The sequence below is a fragment of the Vigna unguiculata genome, chromosome 9, assembly GCF_037176805.1.
Source record: "Vigna unguiculata cultivar grain cowpea cultivar isolate G323 ecotype 2 chromosome 9, ASM3717680v1, whole genome shotgun sequence".
In the NCBI taxonomy this organism is placed as follows: Eukaryota; Viridiplantae; Streptophyta; class Magnoliopsida; order Fabales; family Fabaceae; genus Vigna; species Vigna unguiculata.
Genome location: NC_140800.1, coordinates 14,517,595 through 14,541,338, shown reverse-complemented (window position 1 = coordinate 14,541,338; position 23,744 = coordinate 14,517,595). Strand labels below are relative to the sequence as shown.

The 23,744-nt window shown below is 35.6% G+C and overlaps 1 protein-coding gene across 1 annotated transcript; it reads right to left on the bottom strand.

Annotated features, from left to right (window-relative positions):
- Positions 1 to 2,740: 2,740 nt before the first annotated feature.
- Positions 2,741 to 4,073, bottom strand: LOC146883593 (uncharacterized). Its single transcript, XM_085666637.1, has 4 exons — positions 3,929 to 4,073; positions 3,325 to 3,776; positions 3,133 to 3,274; positions 2,741 to 2,988 (listed from the first exon to the last, which is right to left on the bottom strand). Exons 1-4 carry the CDS (start codon positions 4,071 to 4,073, stop codon positions 2,741 to 2,743), a joined length of 987 nt encoding a protein of 328 aa, XP_085522763.1.
- Positions 4,074 to 23,744: the final 19,671 nt, after the last annotated feature.

Below are 23,744 nucleotides of genomic sequence, written 5' to 3'. Positions count from 1 at the left end.
GGTATAGTTTCTAGGACACGTTATCTCTTCACAGGGTATTGCAGTAGAACCGAGGAAGATTGAGACAGTGCTGAAGTGGGAGAGACCTCAGACAGTAACAGAAGTCAGAAGTTTCTTGTGATTGACAAGGTACTACAGGAGATTTGTAGAGGGGTTCTCCAAGATGGTGAGTCCATTAACTCAGCTCACTAGAAAGGATCAACCTTTCTCCTGGACGGATAAATGTAAGGAATGTTTTGAGGAGATGAAGAGGAGGTTAACCACAACTTCAGTACTTGTTATTCTAGATACCAGTAAGAAGTTTGAGGTATACTGCGATGCATCCTACCAGGGTTTGGGTTGTGTACTGATGCAGGAGAAGAGGCCAGTAGCCTTTGCTTCTAGACAGTTAAAGGTGCACGAGAAGAACTACCCTACCCATAACTTAGAGTTGCCTGTTGTAGTGTTTGCTCTTAAGACATGGAGACACTACTTGTATGGCTCCCAGTTCCAGGTTTTCAATGATCATAAAAGTCTGAAATACGTGTTTGATCAGAAGGAGTTGAATATGAGACAGCGGCGATGGATGGAGTACCTCAAGGACTATGATTTTGAGTTGCTTTACCACCCTGGTAAAGCAAATGTTGTTGCGGACGCCTTGAGTCGGAAAAGGATGCATATCTCGGCTATAATGGTGAAGGAGCTGGAATTGATTGAGAAGCTTAGGGATATGAACCTAGGTATACAGTTGCGTGAAGATTCCATCAGATGCAATGTTCTAACACTGACCAGTGATGTATTGGAGACCATCCGTGATCATCAAAAGAACGATGCTGAGCTACAACAGTTTGTGAGCTGGATAGGAACTAAGAAAGGAAAGGATTACAGGATGGGATCAGATGGTATCTTACGATTCCGAGATAGAGTTTGTGTGTTAGGAAACTGGAGGTTGAGAAAACAGATCATGGAAGTGTGCTTGTGACGTATTGATGTCTTATACGTCTTTTAGTGAAGAGAAATAAGTTGATATGTGAGAATGGTGGAATAAGAGGATAGCTTAATTTAAATAATGGGTCATATGATTCGGTGTTTAGTAAGACAATTAATAATAGTTAAAGGATGAAGTAAAATGTTTGTTTAGTGGAGTATAAGAATTGGAGGGGATTGGAATTTAGGGACAGTGGGGATAAGGAATTATTCTGGTATAAGTGCTATATCGATTAGAACGGTGATAGAAGTATATTTTGTTTGATTGGGGTGAGTGCAATTGGTTGGATCAACCATGTTCTTAAGATTTATTTAGCCATTGGCATGTATAGAAAACTTGGGAACTGAATGATGAGAATACAAGGACCTAAGGTTATGAGTTTTAGGTAATTGAATTGATGGTGGGGATGGTTGAGAAATTCAAGTGTTCTGGCAAACAAGTGTGCAATACCATTTTTGAACAAGCCAGATTTGAAGAATACCCCAGTTTTGGGTGCCAAAACCAGCAGGAGTGATCTACTAGTATGGCGCCTGGCGGTAGGGTGGAAACCGCTAGGTGGGAGACCTGCAATAAGGGGGTCTGGATGGGACTGGCGCTCGGCGGTACTAATTGGGCCGCCAGGCGGTAGGGGCACATTTTGCCTAGCGGCGCTTGGGCTGCGCCAGGCGATGATACTACTATTAATGACTTGTGTGTGTTGCGTTTTAAGCAATGATGCTATACTTGGATCGGGAGATGTTGTGTCATGAGCGGGTAAGTTCATGGATGGTGGATAACATGTGATGATATGAGCGAGGAGGTTCATATCCAATTACTCTCGCGTGGGGATACGAGCGAGGTAGGTTCGTATGTTCCGTGCTCACGCTTGAGAAATGCCACGTGCGGGGAGGTACGAGGCTGGTGGATCACATGCGTTGGACTACGGGCGGGCAGGTCCGTAGAGCAGGACTACGAGCGAGGAGGTTCGTAGAGCAGGACTACGAGCGAGGAGGTTCATAGAACAGGACTACGAGCAGGGAGGTTCGTAGAGGCAGGACCACGAGCGGGCAGGTTCGTGTGAGCATCATATTCCTGAGTCCAAGGTTAACCATTTGTGTGGTTTGGAGACTGAGAAGTCTTAGGGTTAAGGTATTGGCCAAGAACTAAATAGGTTAATTAAGATGGGTGTCTTATTTATAATTTGTGATTATATATGTTACTTTTATTTTTATCAGCTCACCCTTTCTGTTTGTGTATGGCGATGATCGTGTGATTCGTTACACGGGAGCAGATGTTGATACAGGTGATGTTGAGGATGCTCAGGCGACAGAGTGAGGGCTAGCTGGGATTAAAGCTAGGGATTTTTATTATACTATCATTTATGTTTTTGGACTTTGGAAATTGTAAAGTTTTAATACTACGACTTTAATAATTTTGACGCAATGTCTGAACATTTTAAATACTCCCACGTTTTGGGAATAATAACATCTTGATGTTTTAATTTCTTTTCTTTAATTATTTATTTATATAAGTAATATTCCTTAGGGATGTTACATCCTCTATCTGTTTCTTGAGTTGCACCAACTCCGCCGGAGCCAAACGGTATGGAGCCATCGATACTGGACCGGTTCCTGGTACTAGATCGATGGAGAATTTCACCTCTCTACTGGGAGGCAACCCTGGCACATCCTCTGGAAATACGTCTTCAAACTCATGCCCCACAGGTACGACCGACGTTGCTTCCTTCTCCTCTACCTCCATACGAGCGAAGATTATGAAGCACTACGCGCCACTTTAAACCTCATTCACTACTCCCTGAGGAGATACCAATTCAGGCTCCTCTGAGTCGGGAAATAATAGTCTCTTCTCTCGATAGTCTATAAGAATGTGATTGGCAGAGAGCCAATCCATCCCTAAGATCACCTCCAACTCTTGTAGAGGTAGGCATATCAGATTTACCTTGTATTTGCGCCCTTCTACCTCCACTGGACATCGAGCACATAAGGATGACGTCTTGACCAAACCTGGCGCTGGGGTAGACACTACCAGTTCACACTACAGCTCACACACTGGCAAACCCAGACGTTTCACACAGGCATCTGACACAAAGGAGTGTGTCGCTCCAGAATCATATAGCACACAACAAGATTTTCCAACTATCATACAATGACCTATAACCAGGTTACCTGAGCTTGTAGCCTCCTCTCCGGTCATGGCATACACTCTGCCGGTTGCTTGAGGCTTTTTGCCTTTGTCCCTCCGTTGATGCTTGTGGGACAGTCCTTCCCGAAGTGACCTTTCACCTCGTTCTTCATCTTCTCCATCACCCTGGCCTTCTCCACCAGAGCAGCAAAATCCTTGATGGATAATAGGGCTACCATCAAGCGAATATCGCCGCGAAGACCATTCACAAACTTACGGCATCTCCACTCTTCGTCGAGTGGCAAGGTGTAGAAACGGCTGAGATGCTTGAACTTCTTAGCATAATCTGCCATAGATTTCCCTCCCTGGGTCAACTGGAGGAATTTCACCGCCTTTTTATATCTCACACTGTCAGGGAAGTATTCCGAGAGGAATTTCCCCCTGAAGGCCTCCCATGTCATCGGCTCCTCTCGCTCCTCCATGATGGATTTCATGCTGATCCACCAATGCTGAGCCTCCCCGATGAGCATGTATATTGTGAAAGCCAACATGTTCTTCGCTGGGCACATCTTCGCATCAACGATGCGCTCCAAATCCTTCAGCCACTGGTATGTTGCATCAGGGCTAGTCTTTCCATTAAACTTCACTAGGTGGTGCTTCAAAAAGTCCTCCAGGCTCCACTCCTTGACTGCAGCTCATGGTTCAAGACCGAAGGCGGGTGCAACTGTCCTGTTCTACTCCAGCTGACGGAGGGCCTCCATATGTTGTCTGTAGGCATCTTCAGCAGCTACCCTACCAGCTTCCATTTGCTGCATCACCAGCTGTTGCTGCTCAAGTGACGCTGCCTTCGCTGCATCGATGCCTCATGCTGTTGCATCATAGCTATGCTCTGTTGCGTCATAGCAGCCACCATCGCTTCTATAGCTCTAGCGATATCAGGCACGTCGCCTTGAGAGGATTGGGAGGTCCTACGATGAGGTGCCATAGTTCACTAGCACACAGAAAATCACTTGGTTAGGCTTGATAAGACAGGAATTTAACTAAGAACACTCAGAAAGACACAGAGAAAGCTAAGCGGACATCCAAGTCCACATACCTAAGGATTGACCGCTCTGATACCATAAATGTAACACCCCATTTAATTAATAACGTAATTAAAGGAAGCGTCACACTAGAATAATATCGTAGCACAGTCTCGAAGTTTAAAACTAACTTCATACAAATATCTAAAATGTGTAACAGAGTCAAAATGAACCAGATACAAATATTCTACAGTAATCAAATTGGGAAATTAAAGGACAGATACTAATGGGTCGTGGCCCTAAAAGAAAATCCACAAAGTTATAAAAATGACAAAAAGGAAAATAATTGTTGATGACAAAGTGTTGAAATGAAAAATGATTGCTATTTGAAAAAGAGCAACAAAGGATAAAAGAGAAAAAAAAAAGTAAGGATTGTTTTTGAAACTATGCCCTATAATTCTTTCTTCCTTACTATTTCAAAAACACACAAATCCTAAAGTTTTTCCTACCTTTGCCTTGGCCTCATTATAACCTGTGAAAACTCCTCATGATTTTTGAATGCATGTTTTCTGAAAGCTATGAATATTAGAGTCTTGCTAAGCATTTAGAGTGTTTACTTGCATGGGTATTTTGAGTGAAAACACAAGCCAAAACACTTGAACGAATTTTGGTGAGAAAATATACATTTAACTTGAGTGTTTCTGTTTCATATTTGATTATCTTGTAAACCCAAAAGATTAACTCATGAGTGAAAAACAGAATTTTATCCATTTGTATGTGCATGACAACATGATTTCTAGAAGATTGATTTGTTTCCATTTGTATTCATTCCTTTAATCCAGTGAAGATATGGAACAAAATACCTCAGAATAAATTTTTGAAATTGTTCAATTTTGCCCAGGAGAGCAAAAGGATAAGTGTGGGTGTGTGATGAGTTCAAATTTTTGCCCTCATTTAATATTTAAATTTGGGGATTTAATTGAATTTTCTGTGCTTAAAGATTGATTTAATTAGGATTTGTGATTATTGGATTTATTGAGTAAGTTTGGTAAAAGTGGCGTAAAAATTGATTTTAGTTGCATAAAATATTATTGGATATTCTAACGTTTGTTAATGCAGCTGGAATTTATTTTTGGTCATTAATAGTGTGGATTTGAAATATTCAAAGTTACAAAATAAGTCCAAAATCAGGAAATTCTAGAAAAGAATAAATCAGGAGCTAAATGCACCCCAGATTTTATTTGCACACTCCTGCTGCAAGTGGACCACAAAAAAACTTGTTCTGCACCCCTAGTTTTACTAAGTTGCACCCCTCCTACCACTTAAACTTCATTCACTCAGATGCTGCCATGTGGCAATCCTCAACTTTTAAAATTGGCCAACCAGAACAAGCCACGTGGCAACAATCCTTGCACTAACAAGTTGTCCAATGGAAGGCTGCCACGTCATCATCTTCATCTCCCAAAACAGAAACCATAGTTTTCCTCAAACCCTAGCCGCCACCATCAACCTCCACGGCAGCCACCGCCGTTTCCGACCACCATCTAGATTCACGCACCAACAGCTCAACCTTGCACCACCTCCACGACAACCATCCTCTTCACGCTGCCACCCGCACGGGCCCGACGACCCGCACGGGCCCGACAACCCGAACGGGCGCGATGGCTTGGACGAGCCCGATGACAAGGACGAACCCGATGACAAGGACGGGCCCAACGTCCCAGATGAGCCCGACGACTCGGAAGGGCCCAACGACCTAAACAAGCATACGACCCGAACGGGCCCGACGACCTAGACGAGCCTGACGACCCAAACAGGCCCAATGATCCGGACGGGTCCGATGATCCAAACAGGCCCAAGGACTCGAACGAACCCGACGACCAGAACGGGCCTAACGGCCCGTATGGACCCGACGACCCGGACGGGTCCTACGACCCAGACAAGCCCGATGACCCAGACGGGCCCGACGACATGTACGGACTCAACGATCCGAACGAGCCTAACGACGTGAACGGACCCGACAACTGGACGGGCGCGACAATCCGAACGAGCCCGACAACTTGAACAGGCCCAATGACACAGACAGGCACGACAACCTGAACGGGCCCTACGACCTAAACGAGCCTAACAATCCGGACGGGACCGACGACCCGAAACGGGCCTGCAAATGGAATCTTTCTCATTTAGATCTCCTTTCTTAATGTTTTTCATCTCTTTCCTAAGGGCAATCTTACTCTTCTCTACCAACTCACTCCGACAGATTTCGTGCACTCCACTCCAAACCTCCCATGCGTGTTCCCATCCCGTCACAAAAGAACACATGAATTCAGATAAAGTTGATAACAGCCACATGCGCACCGTTCGATCTTTATCAACCCATCGCCAATACTCAATCGTTGGGAAATCAGCAGCACGAGCCAAATTCGCTTCCATATTTTGTAGGGGGCACAGTGTTTGTGATGAGCATTGTTAAATTTTCTAAGATGAAGACACGGTCAACTTGTTCTTTCCATGGAACTAAATTGCTCACTCCTTCCAGTTTTATCGGTAACTTGTCTCTGAGTGTCAGTGGCATTGACGATGATGTGAATGCTGATGCTAATCTTGGTAACAACGCCAACGCTGACGACGCAAATATCGACTAAGGTGAGGTGGAAGACGACGCAGGTATCAGAACAGAAGGAGAAGTGCAAGACGAGGTGAAAGACGACGCCGAAGCTCCTTCGTCGACTTGGACTTTCTTTTCCGCCATGAAAATACAACGAAGGTTCTATTTTGAATTGAAAGAAGACTGGTTATGGTGAGTGTGAGGTTAGAAATATAAAGACCGGACAAACCTAATTGTAACTGTTATCACAACAAACTTTACAATTAATTGCAAACTGCCCAACGGTTATATTATTTAACCGAAAAAATATTTTTGTATCAGCATTTATTTTTAAGCTAGGTTTCTTTCTATTTTTTTTTTAGTAAAGTCGTGCTTTCAAATTCCGCCTCTTGTTTAAAAATGCCAAGCTTTTTATTAAAACAATTATAAGGTAATGAATGCAAACACTTACAAAAAATAATATCAATGACATGTACATATTGTTCCTTATTTTGAGCTCGAGCTTTAATAAAATTATATAAAAATTACATTATATTCTAAGGATGATGATATTCAAACACCTCATTCACACATATATCAGATACACCAACAAAAAGTTATCTTTATTTTAAATTATAAAATAAAATATAAAATTATCATTACTAGAAAACGTGTATTTTCTGCCATTTTATTTAACTTTTTTTTTCAAAGATAATACACGCAAATTTATTTGTCAATATTAATTTGGAAGAAATTTTTGTCAATTTTTTTGCCAAATTTGCAACAATTTTATTCATTATTTGTAAATTTAGCTGTGAATAATAATTTGAAAGATTTTTTTTCAATTTTTTACCAATTGTTTTAGCATGAAATTCTCGGCGATTTTCTACAATGTTATCACTATTAAAAATTACCCCATTACTTCTATTTTTTTTTTTTTGTAAAAATACTTTAGCAAAGAAATACATGCATACTTTTCTTCAAAAAAAAATCACATGAAGTTCATTATATTTTTGATACGAAATATGATAGACAGAAAACTTTTGAAACCCGTGCCAGAAAATAAAATAATTCAACTATTAAATATTCTTTAAAAAGATACAAAGTTATAACAAAATAAACATAACATTATTCTAAATTGAATGTCAATGTAAATCTTTTTTTATTCGATACTAAATCAAAATATATCACAATAATATGAAATAAAAATATAATCATAGGTTAAATTATTTTTGTAAAAACATATTGATTTGACCTCTTTTTTTTATTATTTTTGTCTCAAATATATATGTTCCTACGATACAAAATTGATACAAATAAAAAAAATGAATAAATCGATATTTTTCTATAAAAATAGAGAAAAAAAACATAATTTAACCTATATTATTTAAACAATATATTTACCAAACACTATTTTCATACTCAATTTTAAAAAATATGGTCTCCCTTTCTATCTATATCTATAATATTATATAAAGTATTATATAAAGAGATTCACCTTTTTTATTTATAATTTCCTTCTCAATTTTACTTAGAGCTGTCAAAGGGTAATCCGGTCCGATCCGGCTCGACCCACCATAGGTTGATGATTTAGTGAGCCAACCCAATCCGACTCACTTTTTAGCGAGCCAACAAAATTTGAACCCGGTTCAGCCCACTACGGGTTGGCGAGTTAAACGGGTTCACTTAATTAAAAAATATTATTTTTTTATTTTTTTTTCAGTCAAAACTAAATTGTAATTCTAATTAAAATCTAAATAAACTTTAATACAATTCAAATACAAACCAAAATAAAAAAATACAAATTATGTATGTGTTAGATAAAAAAACAACTTAACATGACCCTAATAACACTTGTGTGACCATTTTATCTACGGGTTGGTCAACCCGGCTCACTACGGGTTCAACCCAGATGAGCCGGGTTTTAAATGAACCGGGTCAAAAATTAACCCGTATTGAAATTTATAAAAAGATTTCAACCCAACCCGACCAAACCCGTGATAAGCCGGGTTGGCTCGCGGGTTCCAATCCATTTTGACAGCTCTAATTTTACTATTTAGTAACCACTTTTTTTTAAATTCAAATAATCATGTACAATAAAAAATTATTTTTTAATTTCATCATTTTAATAACTAACCTTCTGAATTTAACTAATTATTTATAATAAAAAACTACTTTTATAATAAAAAGTTATACAAATTATTTATTTTTATAATTATTTTTAATAAAAACCATTTTATTATTTAATTAACTTTTGCTAAAAAAGTTAACACAGTAACTTATGTATAAATCAATTTAAATACATATAATTATGATAACACAATTAATATATCAGATAAGATGTAGGGAAATAAAAAGGACAATTTATTTATAATTTGTAATTCAAAACAAACTGTTTGAGTAACAAACTCCATGACTGAATTCATGAGTCAACATAGTACCAATATACAAGTCAAAGTACACAAAAAAACAAGAAGAAGCAAGACCTAGTTGCTACCTCTGCTACCATGTTGAGCACCGCCTCTGCCTCTTCCCGGTGCAAGAACATTGTCGTTGGTAGGATCAAGATTAACTAGAGCCCCGAGGGGAGTCTGGACCATATATTTCTTGAATTATCAGCAACGATTCAAGATCAGAAACAGTGGCATCTTCACGTGAATGAATGATGCTTCGCAAATACTGATACTCCTCCGGCATCCCATCCAAGATGGCGTCAATTTGTTCTCGTTCAGGCACATCATCTCCCAACTCAACCAACTTATCAATGTAATAACTGATGCTGCAAATGTAATCTATGACATTTAGATCTCCTTTCTTTGTGTTCTTCATCTCTTTCCTAAGGGAAATCTTGATCTTCTCTACCAACTCACTCCGACAGATTTCGTGCACTCCACTCCAAACCTCCCATGCGTGTTCCCATCCCGTCACAAAAGAACACATGAATTCAGATAAAGATGATAACAACCACATGCGCACCATTCGATCTTTATCAGCCCATCGCCAATACTCCATCGTTGTGAAATCAGCAGCACGAGTCAAATCGCTTCCATATTTTGTAGGGGGCACAGTGTTTGTGATGAACATTGTTAAATTTTCTAAGATCAAGACACGCTCAACTTGTTCTTTCCATTGAACTAAATTGCTCACTCCTTCCAGTTTTATCGGTAACTCGTCTTTGAGTGTCCGTGGCATCGACGATGACGTGGATGTTGATGCTAATCCTGGTAACAACGCCAACACTGACGACGCAAACATCGACTTAAAAGGTGAGGTGGAAGACGACGCAGGTATCGGAACAGAAGGAGAAGTGCAAGATGAGGTGGAAGACGACGCCGAAGCTCCTTTGTCAACTTGGACTTTCTTTTCCGCCATAAAAATATCGAGAAGGTTCTATTTTGAATTGAAGATGACTAGTTATATGGTGAGTGAGGTTAGAAATATATAGACCGGATAAACCTAATTGTAACTCTTATAACAGAAAAACTTCACAATTAACTACTAACTGTCCAACGGTTATATTATTTAACTAAAAATATATTTTTGCACTAGTATTTATTTTTGACAATGATATTTTGATTATTAAATTTTGACAATTTTTATTAGAGGTGTCATCTTTTAAGTGATTTTGAAATATTGATAATGAAAAAATGAAAAAAGGAAAACCATTTAAAATATGTTACCTTAGATTGTAAGAGAAAGTTGTCAAAATTTAGTAGTCAAAAAATTATTTTTCTTATTTTTAAACCAAGTTTCTTCTAATTTTCTTTTTTCTTTTAATAAATATAAATTAATGAATGTAATCATTAAAAAAAATCAATGACAAGTTGTACATATTCTTTTTGAACCCGTGTTCTTTCATAATTAATAAAAATTACATTATTTTTTAAGGATGATGATATTCACACACCTCGTTCACCCATATCAGATACCAACAAAAATTTATTTTTATTTTAAATTATAAAATAAAATATAAAATTTTAAAATTACATATATATATTTAAAATAGTATACTTAAAATTTATATATTTAATTATCATTAATAATATAATAAGAGTTTTGCTAATTATTCTAGGAAAGAATAATTAATGAAATAATTACTATACATTAAAATTTACAAGATTTCATAATTAACTGTGATATTAAAATAATTCTGACCTAATAATTATTAACACAAATTTATTTTATTTTAAAAGACAAAAAAATGTCCATAAATATTATTCACAAATAAAATTTTTAAAAATAATAATATAATTATGTTTATGTTATTAAGAATAAAAATATAATTAAACGTAAAATAAAGTTTAAATTAACATAAAAAAAATAGGATTAAACATCTAAAAAAATTTTAAAAAAATAATTAAAATATGAATTAAATAGTAAAATAAGTATATTTCAAAAAAAAAAAATTTTTCAAAAGTTAAAGACCTATATTTCGATCTTTCTTCGATACTTTCAACGAGAAATTCTTTAAATGTCAAATAAAAATAAATATTGTTTTCTTAGCAAATTTACAAATAAATATTGTTTTCTTAGCAAATTTACAAACCATGGTGAACCCTTACTTGGAAACACGAAAATCAAACCAGAGGAAGAGTAGGGACTGAAAAACCACTTACGTGACGTAGGAAATGAGACTGAGCTAGCTTGATGACGAATGGGGTTCAAATCCTAACAGAGTACTGTTGGGATAAATGGAGAGTGTTTGAGAGACGATTTTCTAAAAGTGAGCAGCAAATGAGGATGTCAGGGCAGTTTAGGGTCTTGAACATCTTATGGGTTAGCCTTTAGGCCCATCTAATTAGGATAGGCCATTAAAATTAGAACAGAATGATAAGTGAGCCTTACAACATTAGTTAATAATTTCAAAATTGTATTAAACACAAATATCATAAAAATAAGATAAACATATATTCAGGCTGTTTATTACTTAAAAATTATATATTTATTTAAAGTTTACTTCAAATTTCCATAAACTTGATGTCCATGACACTGAAGTTTATCTTCACCGTGGTACGGTGTATCTCTTTGATTTTCCTTTCCTTTTATATATGCTAGCATTTTGATTTTATTGAAATAAAAATTTATTAAATATTTATAAGAATATATTTTATTATATATAAAAAAATAATAAAATTTATGAAATTTTTATTTAAAATAATTATTAATTAAAATATTGAATAATAAAAGGTTATGATAAGTTTGTTTATAATTATTTAAATTGCTTTTAAATATTATGATTTAATATATGTACCTGTCAAAAGGTATTTAGAATATAAATAAATAATTGTAATAATTGAATGACCTTAATTTTTTGTTAGATTTCTTTAATAGAAAAGAAAACAAATGAACTTAAATTGTCTCAAATAGATGATGATATACACATGTTTTGAAGTTGTAATTGACATTTATAATTCTAAATTCTCCCGCTTAATGAATTTAGTTTCATTTGATCAATTAGAAATATAAGCTGTAGAAACATTTATAGATAGGTGATTACATGTGCATTGAATATAAGTTAAAGTAATTTATTTAATTTAGTCATTTATTTTCATTAAAAAAAATAAAAATATATATGTTCAACCTAGTATTTTGACCTATTTTTGAGATAAATGATTTTTTTTCTATCGTAATTAGTAAAAAAAATAAAATAAGAAGTTAAAAACAGATATAAACTTTTAAATAGTGATGATAAATATGATTTAAAACAAGAGATATCAATTTTATCATGTTACCATGTTTATAAGTGAATGTAACGATCATAATGTTATATTAATTAAAATATTGATATAATTATTTAATATTATTTTTATTTTTGTTCAAAACGTGTGTACTTTGGAATTTGATATTTTCTGCTTTTGGAAACATATTTAGTAAAAATACATGTATTTAATAATAATAATAATTGAACAAAATATAATTAAATAAAGTAAAACAATGAAACAAATTCAAAATAATTAATGAAATTAATTATTAATTAATTAATGGAAAATGTTTTTAACAATTTATATAATTAATGGTTGCAAACATATGGATTAAATAAAAATATTTGTTTAAATTAAAAAATGTCGAGGAATCAATTTAGAAATACACGGATAGAAGAATCCAATTTAGAAATATGTGGATTAAAGAAATCCAAAAGTAGTTAAAAATATTTAAACAGTTAATAGAATTAATTGATTAATTGATGAAAGATCTTTAAAAGTAATTCATTAAAAACATATGAAATTAAAAATTATAAACTATTTCAAATAAAAGATTTTAGCAAAATTTTTCCTTTTACAATAAAATCCAGTACACAAATAGAATAACCCAATATAAAAAAGCAGGACTAAATTTCTTTCCTCATATTTTCATATTTAAAGTAGACTTCTCCCTTTCCTTCTTTGACTTTTTTTCATACTCATTCTGTTAACTTCAGAAGAAAAATATACAATTATTAAGAAGAAAAATAATAAAATTAAGAATAATTTATTACTTTTATGAGCACTTGATCTTAATTTCAGCTGTATCAACAAACGTTAAAATATCTAAAAATAATTTATGCAACTAAAAATCACTTTTTAAAGCATTTTGATCACACAAACTCAAATAGTCTAATAATCATAACTGTCAATTAAATCACTCATCTAAGCACTAAAATTCAATTAAATACCAAAAAATAAACATTAAATGAGGGCAAAAATATAAACTCATCAAATCGACAAATATAAACGTGAGTTTGAAATATATCAGAACATGTACTTTATTGTATGCTGAAGTGGCCCAAGCATCGGTAATCCATTTAATGTTCGCTCATGCCGGTTCTTCCATTCTATCCATTGCGCATGTCGAGTAACCCAGTTCTCATCTTTTCTCCCCCCTCATGTCTAATTTATGTCGAAAAAACAAATTAAAGTTGTGCATGGCGTCCATATTGCTTGGTCCCGATATGCTTCAACTTCAATAACAGAGTCCAAACCCTCATAAGGAACCCAAATAAACTACACCAATAATTGTAAAGGTTAGTCAGTTATTTAGCTTTTCGTGATCTTTATACAAATGTAAAATGTTACCTGGTTCTGTTGTATGTGGTCTATCCTTGTGCAGTATCCGACTAAATAATTGTGGGGGACATTTCTATAGTCTAGTACTTGACCTCCGCTCCATTGACAAACAAGCGGAAAAGTTGGTCGTACTCTTGAAATGGGTGCAATAAAGGTCATTGAAACCATGCCTATGATTTTAACAATGAAGCACATCCACCCATAGTCTTCCCATGTCGGTCTGTTGCTCTGCACATCTCCCTATACAAGATAGCCAAACAAGCTGAACCCCAACTATTTCTCCTAGTTCTTCGAAGATTACTCAAATAGTTCAAGTACATTAAATGTACTTTATTCCCAATTTTATCGGGCATTAAAACCCCTAAAATCAGTCCTAATATATTAACTCTAGCATGTGCATGAATGACCTCAATATTGGAATTTTATCTATAGGCACCAAATTTCCCTTAACCACTTTAGTTTGATTATAGAATCCACAATGGATTCCCCCTTAACCGGTGTAATACCTAATAAGGTATCACACTTCTCCTCCCAATCCAACATAGTTGGACCAATGACTAGATGTCCATCTACTTGAAGCTCCAAATGGAGTGACACATCTTGAAAGGTTATGGTGCATTCTCTAGTCGGCAAATGAAAAATGTGTGTTTCAGGCCTTCACCTTTCTACAAATGCAGTTACTAAACCATGATCCACCTTTAGATGTCTCAATTTAGCCACACCACCAAACCCAGCATCCTCTATTATAGGAAGAATAATAGGATGTGGTTCAGGCATGGAGTAACAGAAGACGACACAATGCTCCCTTTCGCATCTTAAACAACCAACTAAGATATGTCATAAAAAAACTTATGTTTCTTACTAATAAATGAAGTTCACATACCATAAAAGCAATGTGTGAAACCCTATTCTATTGTTGTCTCCATGGCAACATTTTGTTTAACTGTTTAACGATTTGTCTTCGTTGCAACAATTGAAAAAAAAAACATTAAACCTTTATAGACGATGCAAGAGTTATGCAAGGACATGTTAGCCGTTGGATTACTAAAAAAAATTCCATCCCTTAGATTGAGGTTGGCACATTTTGATGTGATGGGTAATTAATGGGAATTTGATAACTTGCATTTTAGGCAGTAATTCATGTGTAAACACCTTTAGAAACTGATGGTGACTAAAGCTTGTATGATGGTGACTAAACCGTGCAGATACCTTTTCAAAAGTTGTTCCCAAACAAAATAAATTCATGTATACATGAAACTCAATTCTCTAGTATTTCATGAAATAAAACCAATGGAATAATTTTCAGATACAAAAAAAAACAAGTACTTAGTAGTAAAATTGACCTTGTAAGGCCCACTTTATTTTTGTCCCAATGTTTAAGGGCCTACCCTAATCTGTTGGGCCTAAGGCTGGCCCATAAGGTGCTTAAAACCTCAAAACCCCAAAACCAGTCCTAACCCCCTCATTCTTCTATTTTTAGAAAACCGTTTTCCTCCTCCCTTTGAGAATTGCAGCAACGAGCTCTGATAGGGTTTGGCCCCCATTCTTTGTCAAGCTAGCTCAACTACATTTCTATTCCATGTAAGTTGGTCCTCGACTCATACTTTTTATTCTCTAGCTTGTTCTTCGTGGTTCCAATTAGAGTTCTCTTAGTAACCTCATTTTTGGTTCTGGTGTTAGTATTTCTAGCTCGTAACTCTGCTCCTGGAGCTGTAGTAACCCTCCATTGACTGCCCGTGTCTTCCGCTAACATTTGTCCAGGTAAGGGAAGCTAGGGTTTCACGTTTTTAATTTATTTTGCTGGCTTTTAGTTATGTTTCCAATGGTATGAAAATATATTGTGCATTATTTTGGATGAATTTTTATGTTGGCATGTGTGAACTATGGAGGAAGTCTAGTAGTTTCGCCCAGGCGAGCGAGTCTCGCCCAAGCAAGAGTATCAGAAACCCTCCCCGGTGCTTGCAGGAGTTGTCGTTCAGGCGACAAACTCTAGTTTTGAGCGAGAAGTCATCTCGCTCAGGCGAGGAGCGCGAGGCTAAGCGAGAAAATGTGAAAGCCCCACTGTTCCACTGCTCGAGCTCTCGCTTAGGCGAAAGGAGCTCGCCTAAGCAAGAGAACCTCTCTCGCCTAAGTGAGGGCTTCTAGCTTGAGTGAGAACTGGGCAAGGACGTGTTGAAGTGCTATTTTCTTCTCTGTTTTTGGTGATGGTCACATGATTTATTAGATTACTCTATTTAAAGCATGAATTGTGTGAATATGCATGTATTGAATGGTTTATGGGCTGTAATTGATGAGCTTGGTATGAATATGCGTATGAAACATGATTGGATAGTTGGTTGATTATTGGCATGAGATTGGTATGCATGATAAATCTATGATTGGTTGGTGAGACATGGTTATGATATGGGTTGGACATAATTCCATGAATCTCTTGGTGAGATCTCATGGTGGTGCCTTGTGTGATGGACGTAATTCCATGGACCTCTTGGTGAGATCTCATGGTGGTGCCTCATGTAATGGACATAATTCCACGAACCTCTTAGTAAGGTTTCATGGTGGTGCCGCAATGTATATAATTAGGTAAGGATTCAAGTAAGGATTGCATCCTGAAACTTTAGAGTCAGTTAGTCTCACGTAGAGCGTACTGACTCAAGTGGTGAGAGTAACATGAGGCCCTAGTCTTTGGCAGGATAATGGCCTTAGATGTTTAAAGGCTAACCTTGTGCGTGGTAGGGTGAAACCCATTGGCAATGGCTCTACAGAGCAGTAGAGGCCACCATAAGTGCAAGCATCTAGTGAATCCGACCGATTATATGTATCCAAATAATTGAGTCTTAGAGTCTTGCTTGTTTGCTATCACATGATTGTTTGCTTATCTTGTTGCATGTTTATGATCTGTTTTAGGTGTCTGTGTGCCATAACATGTTAAACTAATTTATACTCTAGCTTACCCTTTCTGTTTGCTTGTGTGTTTTGTGTGTGATTTTCTCCTTTTGTAATGATCATCAATTTATTGATATGAGCAGATGTGGAAATCCCTAGTGGTCACCAGGGTGATGGAAATTCTGCAGTGTAGCCCCTCTTGTGTTGGATCTCATTCCTTCGAGTACTCTCTATAGACACTGTTGCCTATGTATTTTGGTCAACTATAAAACATTATATTTTGTTAATGGCATCGTGGTGTGCCTTAGTTTTCTCTCTGAGCATTTTTTATAACTATAACGAGTGACACTTGTACTCTATGGCATTGCTCTTTATATTATATTCTATGTGATGTTTCATTTAATTAAGCTTATTTATTAAATGAGACGTTATAAACCTAAAAACAGGTACTTAGTAGTAACAAGGACTGAAAAATGAAGTCAACATGATGACTTTATCAATTTTATTTATCATCTTAATGATCTTATAAAAATAATATTTGAACTCAATTTTGTAGTATTTCATAAAATAACTTTCGGATACAAAAAAAATATTCATGTATAAATAAATTGACCTAAAAATAAGTACTTAGTAGTAAAAGGGTTGAAAAGTGAAGTCAACATGATGACTTTATCAATTTTATTTGTCATCTTAATGATCTAATAAAGATAATATTTGAACTCAATTATGTGGTATTTCATGAAATGAAACCAATCGAATAACTTTCTGATACAAAAAAAATATTCGTTTATAGATAAATTGACAAAAGAATAGGTACTTAGTAGTAAAAATGACACAAATTAAGTAAAGAAACTACTTCTTCAATTTAATTTGTTGTCTTATTCATGTCATAAAAATAAGATGACTGTTAAATTCAATAGTTTTTCCCCCATTAAAAAAATGGGAAAAGTTTCGGACACAAAAAAAAAAATATTCGTGTGATGATAATGTGACAAAAAAACAGGTACTTAATACTTAAAGAAAAGTTAAATTTAACACAAATACATATTACATACTTTGTTACATTGCACACACTGAAGTCATTCATGGAAATTAACTACTAATAAAAAACTTATTCAAACATGCCTAAACACATAACAAACTAAACTTTGGCCATCGACATTATTGGCTGTAGATGAGTTTGTTGCATCCAAATTGTCACCTTCAGGAGGATGTAAGGTAACTGAAAGCTTAATTGAAAAATCATGTGGGAGTGTAAGGAAGAAGGAAACCATGTCGTAGGCATCACCATTCGCAATGATCTGAATTGTTTCATATTGGTCCCAACATCCTAACACATGCTTGTGAAACCATACATCTTTTACCATTCTTCCTTGATTGCAGCAACGATAGCTTATATGAATAACCTCATTTATCTATAATTTCTTTTCCCAAAAACACGGGAAAATTTAAAACATCTAATTCAATGCGCCAGATATAATAAAAGTTCATTGCGTGCAATTATTACAGTTATAAATGGTTTATCAAATCATTACAAAATAGTCCATAAACTTCCGTGAAGAAAACAACTATATTAAAAAAATCCCATCATTGATCCCCATTTCGACACTATGCATCAACATGCTCACCTGTATCACCATCTGCTCCCATGTAACAAGTTACATGATCATCGCCACACAGACATAGATAGGGTGAGCTCAAAATAAAAATAAACATATACAAAATGACATAATTAAAAAATCGCAATTATACAATTCATGTTAGCATTTCACATCCCTCGGTTCTTGCCTTTCCACCCCTTATGTTAGACGCCTCTTGATTCTACACCCCTTGGTGAGTACACTGATCGATGCTTGCTGCACGAGTGTCTACTCGTCCCTCCGACTACAGGCCACCACCTAATAGTCCACACGCGGGACTAAATTGCCACGACCACATTCCGCGACACCAAGTGAAGTTCCCCAAAACGAACTGAAGTGTGTAGTTGTCCCTAGACTACCAAACTCAATTAGATGCACTGAAGAGGGCAATCATCCGAAACCTCATCGTACGAGCCACGATCTCGCACACTCCGTTGGACTTCCTAAACCACCAGGCTACGACCTAGAGTGGCCACTTGTTACCCCAATACAAGTTACACTCATAACTAGGCCCCCAGCCAAAGCACCGCATCAGGACACTCATCCAAAGCTATGTAGAAATCCTCCACTCGAACCAACTCTGCACCAAAAACCGCCTGACACGCCTCTCACGTCGCTAGGCAAAACTTGGTTCCAGACCGCCTGGCGGACATCTCACACCGCCAGGCGCCAAACGCCTTCCATTGCTTCTGTTGCTCTGCTTCCGCCTGGCAGAACCCACACTGCCGCCAAGCGCCATGCACATGCAGTGGCCACTGCCACTGTTTTTGGGTATCTATCGCCTGGTGGCTTGCCCAGCGCCGCTAGGCGCCATACCATCAGCGCAATGCTATTGGTTTCTGGCATATCCAACAGGTCCCAAGGGACCCCAATCACACATTATGCAAAAATCACAATATTTCAGACATCATGCTATGTCTAACACGGAATAGACACATATAATTCATGCACAAAGCAATTATCATACCCTTAAACAACTATGGTGCATTATACTACCTAATCATCATGATATCATAGTTATCAATTTCACACATAAACTTTAAAACCACAGAGACAGTGAAGCATACCATCCAGGCCAACTCAAGGACCTTAATCTCATCCATCCATGCATATTAATATACTTGAAGTACACTGTCACACACACACACACACACACACGTCACTTAGCATATTTTCTCAATTAAAATCCTATCATCCCTTAAATAGTTGGAACAATACCACACAACAAGTATAATATACATCAGTTCAATTTCTACTCAAGTATAGTTCTCTGTTAGGTACTAAAACCATCTAACTCAATGCGGCCAACCCTTTTATATTCATTAGCAAGTTAAACATGACCCCCTTCAGATACATATGTGTCAACTTTTCTATACCCTCTGCCTACTAGTCCAATTTCACATAAATTAAAGTCCCAAAACACAAAATCCCATATCAAGCTTCATATTTGCCCTTGATCTGAAGTGTCGCCTGGCGACAAATCCTTTGTCGCCAGGCGGTGCATCCAAACCTAGATTCTGCCCAGATTGTTCCACACCTGTGCGCACCCTGACCCCTAACCCAGCTATTCTAGCACGCGTTTTAGCATAAATTTAAGGGTCCAATTTCATACAAAGATCGTTTGTGTCCCATTTTGACATTATTTTCATGCAACATACCATAAATCATACTCAATTACTACATCTATTCCCATTACCCCTCTCCCTTATGATTCCCAATCCCAATTTCATACAATATTCATACATCCATTATAAAATATGGCCGGCAGTCAAATATATCTATCAAAATTCACGGTCATGCATGTGGAACATCAATGCATCATCACAGTTAACACAAAAAAATCAAGGACAACCAAAACTGGTCCTCCCCGTCCGCATCGCTTGGCGGATCATCCTCTACCACCAGGCGGTTTATGAAGAAAATCTAGGAACTGGGTATAAAGCTTGTATCGCCTAGTGGGTCGCACGTGACCGCTAGGCGATTTCTGGAAAATTCCAGAAACCCGAACTGAACGCGAATAAAATGGAAAATTTGCATTCCCACAAACACATGCATATCACGGGTACATACTATTAACATTGATAGTTCTTCTAGATACTCCTTGGTAACCACTAGCTTTTGGTAATCTTCTCCAATTCCACTCCTCCTCTCACTCATCACTCAATTGCTAGCCTGAATTATCCTATCCTCACAATACGTATCAACGCTAGACTCTCCCAGCCCCTTTTCTCCCCTTATTTGCTCTCTTAATCGTGCCTTAATTTGAGTTAATGGTAGCAAAACGAAAATTCATTTAAAATTGTTTAAAGCTCTTGATTAACCATTAAATCATAGTTTCCAGCCCTCCTATCTGCCTCCCAATTAACTAGGGTTTTCAGGCTCTTCACATTCATGCCATAATCAATTTTTTGCAAAAAAAAATAGAAAACTATTTTGCTTAAGCCAAGGTTTGAATACACAACCATCCAATTTCCAATCCCAAGCATAACCCTCAAGCCCATTCGTGTTTCTTGATAACATTTATAAATCTAGAACTTTATACTCTCTTATCATGCCCAAACATATAGTAAGAAAATAATAAAATTAAATAACACACAAATGGTATACTTAACCTAAACAAACAACAATTGTCATATCCGTTGGGTATCCGTTATATGTGGGTAGGGTACGGGTAGTAGCTCCCCCGCACCCTACCTGCTAGATAAATATCCGGCCCGTACCCGTATCCATATCCATCGGGTATCCGTTATATGTGGGTACCCGTGTATTTTTTTGATATCCGTAGGTATCCACAGATAGCCGCTGGTATTTACAAAATTATTTAAAAAATAAATATTTAATCATAAATTCAGATAAAATAAAATAAAATACATCACTATTATAAATTTTAAATAAAGTTCAAACAAACTCAAGTCCATACAAGTCCAAATAATCATAAAAATAAATATAAAATGATGTTCAACACAACGAAAATTCTTTAGTTAGTGCTTAACCACACACTTATCCTTTTGCACTCCTGGGAAAAATTGAACAATTCCAAAACTTGTTTTGAGGTATTTTATTTCACATCAACAGTGGATCAAAGGAATGAACCTTACTTGAGACAAATCAATATTCTAGAAATCAAATTACCATGCATAAACAAACGGAAAGATTCTATTTTTCACACATGAGTTAATCTTTTGAATTCACAAGACATTCAATTATGAAAGAAAGCACTCAAGTTAAATGTGTATTTTCTCACCAAAATTCGCTCAAGTATTTGGCTTGTGTTTTCACTCAAAATACCCATGTAAGTAAACACTCATAATACTTAACAAGACTCTAATATTCACAAACTTTCAAAAAATATGCATTCAAAGATCATGAGGACTTATCACAGGTTATGATGAGGCCAAGGCAAAGGTAGGAAAAAATTTAGAATTTTTGGGTTTTTGAAATAGTAATGTTAGAAGAATAATGGAGCATAATTTCAAAAACAACTATTTTTCGTTGATTGCTTTGTTGCTCTCTCTTTTTTAGAAACCAATCATTTTTTTCATTTCAACACTTTTTCATCAACAATTTTTCCTTTTGCCATTTTTATTAATTTGTGGGTGAGGTACTCACCCACACACTTTATTCCTCAACCAATCCTATCATAATCCACTAGCTCCTTTCTTCCTTTCTAAGATAAGGAAAAACATGGTCTTTTTCTTTTCAAGGGTTTACAATGGGCTTAAAATAAGAAAAAGGAGATTTAAAGCTCAAAGGGACTACCAATGGATTAATATCAAGGTGGACTTATTTGGCCAAGTAGCTAAAAATAAGAAATGCCTCAGTCATATCAAATCATGCATATTCACCTAAGTTGCAAAACAAAAGAATCAAGCTAAACATTTGAGTATAAACAAACTTGAGCAAGTCACTCAAGAAAAAATAGGATTGGCACATGGCAGTCCATCCTTTGCATTAAGGCTCAAGACTCACAAGGTCAAAACTCTTTCACAAAAGATTCTCAAATCAACTCAATTAGCAAATCACAAAAACAATCCACCCATATCAACATGATTTTTATTTTTCCAGAATTATGATCATCCCAATTACTGAATCAAATCCCAAAATCCAATGTCAATATGTTTTATTGAAAGCATGGAAATATGTTTTGTGGATTTCTTATGAGACATATTGTTTAAAAGTTTTACTTAGTAAAAAGTTAATACTTTCACAATTTTCTCAAAAAGAAATCACAATTTTTTTTTCTTTTTAAATGAAAACAAAAAAAAAATTGAAAAACAAAAAATAAGAAAAATCCTACCTACAGTTTGTCTCCACCACACTTATTTCAAAAAAAAATGTCCTTGGTGGAATTATTTTGGGGAGGAAACGAAAAATTGTGACTTTTGGCTCAATCTGGCCATATGTCAAAATTTATTTTTTTTAATTTTATAAAGTACACATATTTTTGAAATTTTTTTAATATTTTTAAAATTAAAAACAAAAACAAAAAAAAAACATGCATGCAAATTAACTTTTTTATCAACAATATTTTCAAAAGAATATGAGGGTGGTATTAACAGTACAAAGTAATTCTACAAAGTTGTTGTTACTTGCATCCTCCATCATGTCATACAATACTTTATCATTTCCATATCAGCTCGCAACCTTTCATCTATGGTGTCTAATTTCTCTCTCAATCCATCCATTAATAACACAACTTCCTTATAGGATAGCCCATTGATTGTTGCAACTTGTTGTGATGGTGCATGTTGTTGTTGAGAACCAAATAGAATATATGATGGCTGAGGTGGACCTTTAGAATATGGTTGTTGCTCATGGTATGGTGGTTGCTCATATTCCAAAAATGATGATCTAGGATATAGATCATTAAATTGACGTATAGTTAACCTACTTATATCAGGTGCAAAAGTAGGTGTGACAATTTGTTGATGATAATCATCATAGTTCACTTGAAAATCACATTGTTGATTATTTTCATATAAAAAACTATTTTTCATTTTTGAAAGAGGTTTTCTGAAAAGAAATAAGTTGAAAGCTTGTTAAGTACACTTCTAGGAAAGAGAGGTGCGTCTCAATGGACAACTTAAGTACCTTGTCTTTCCTTAACCAAAGTGTTCCCCAACTAGTTTCACAAATTTCCCAACAAAATTCCTCAAACAAAAATTATGCTTAAAAAAAAGTAACTAAAAAAAATAACTAAAGAAAATAAAATAAATGTAAGAAAAAAAAATTGAGATAAAAAATGTTAGTGATAAACAAAAAATAAAATCAAAAGAATAAAAATAAATAAAAAAATAAGAACTAAAATGATAAAAATTATAACCGTGTTCCCCGACAATGGCGCCAAATTTGATAACGCTGTCGTTGACACAATCAAATTAATAATACTTATCTATAACAACTTCAGTATTGTTAAGAAAGTAGTCAACAAAATAGAAAGGGTAAAGTAATCCAAAGTCGTCTTCCAACGAACACGGAATT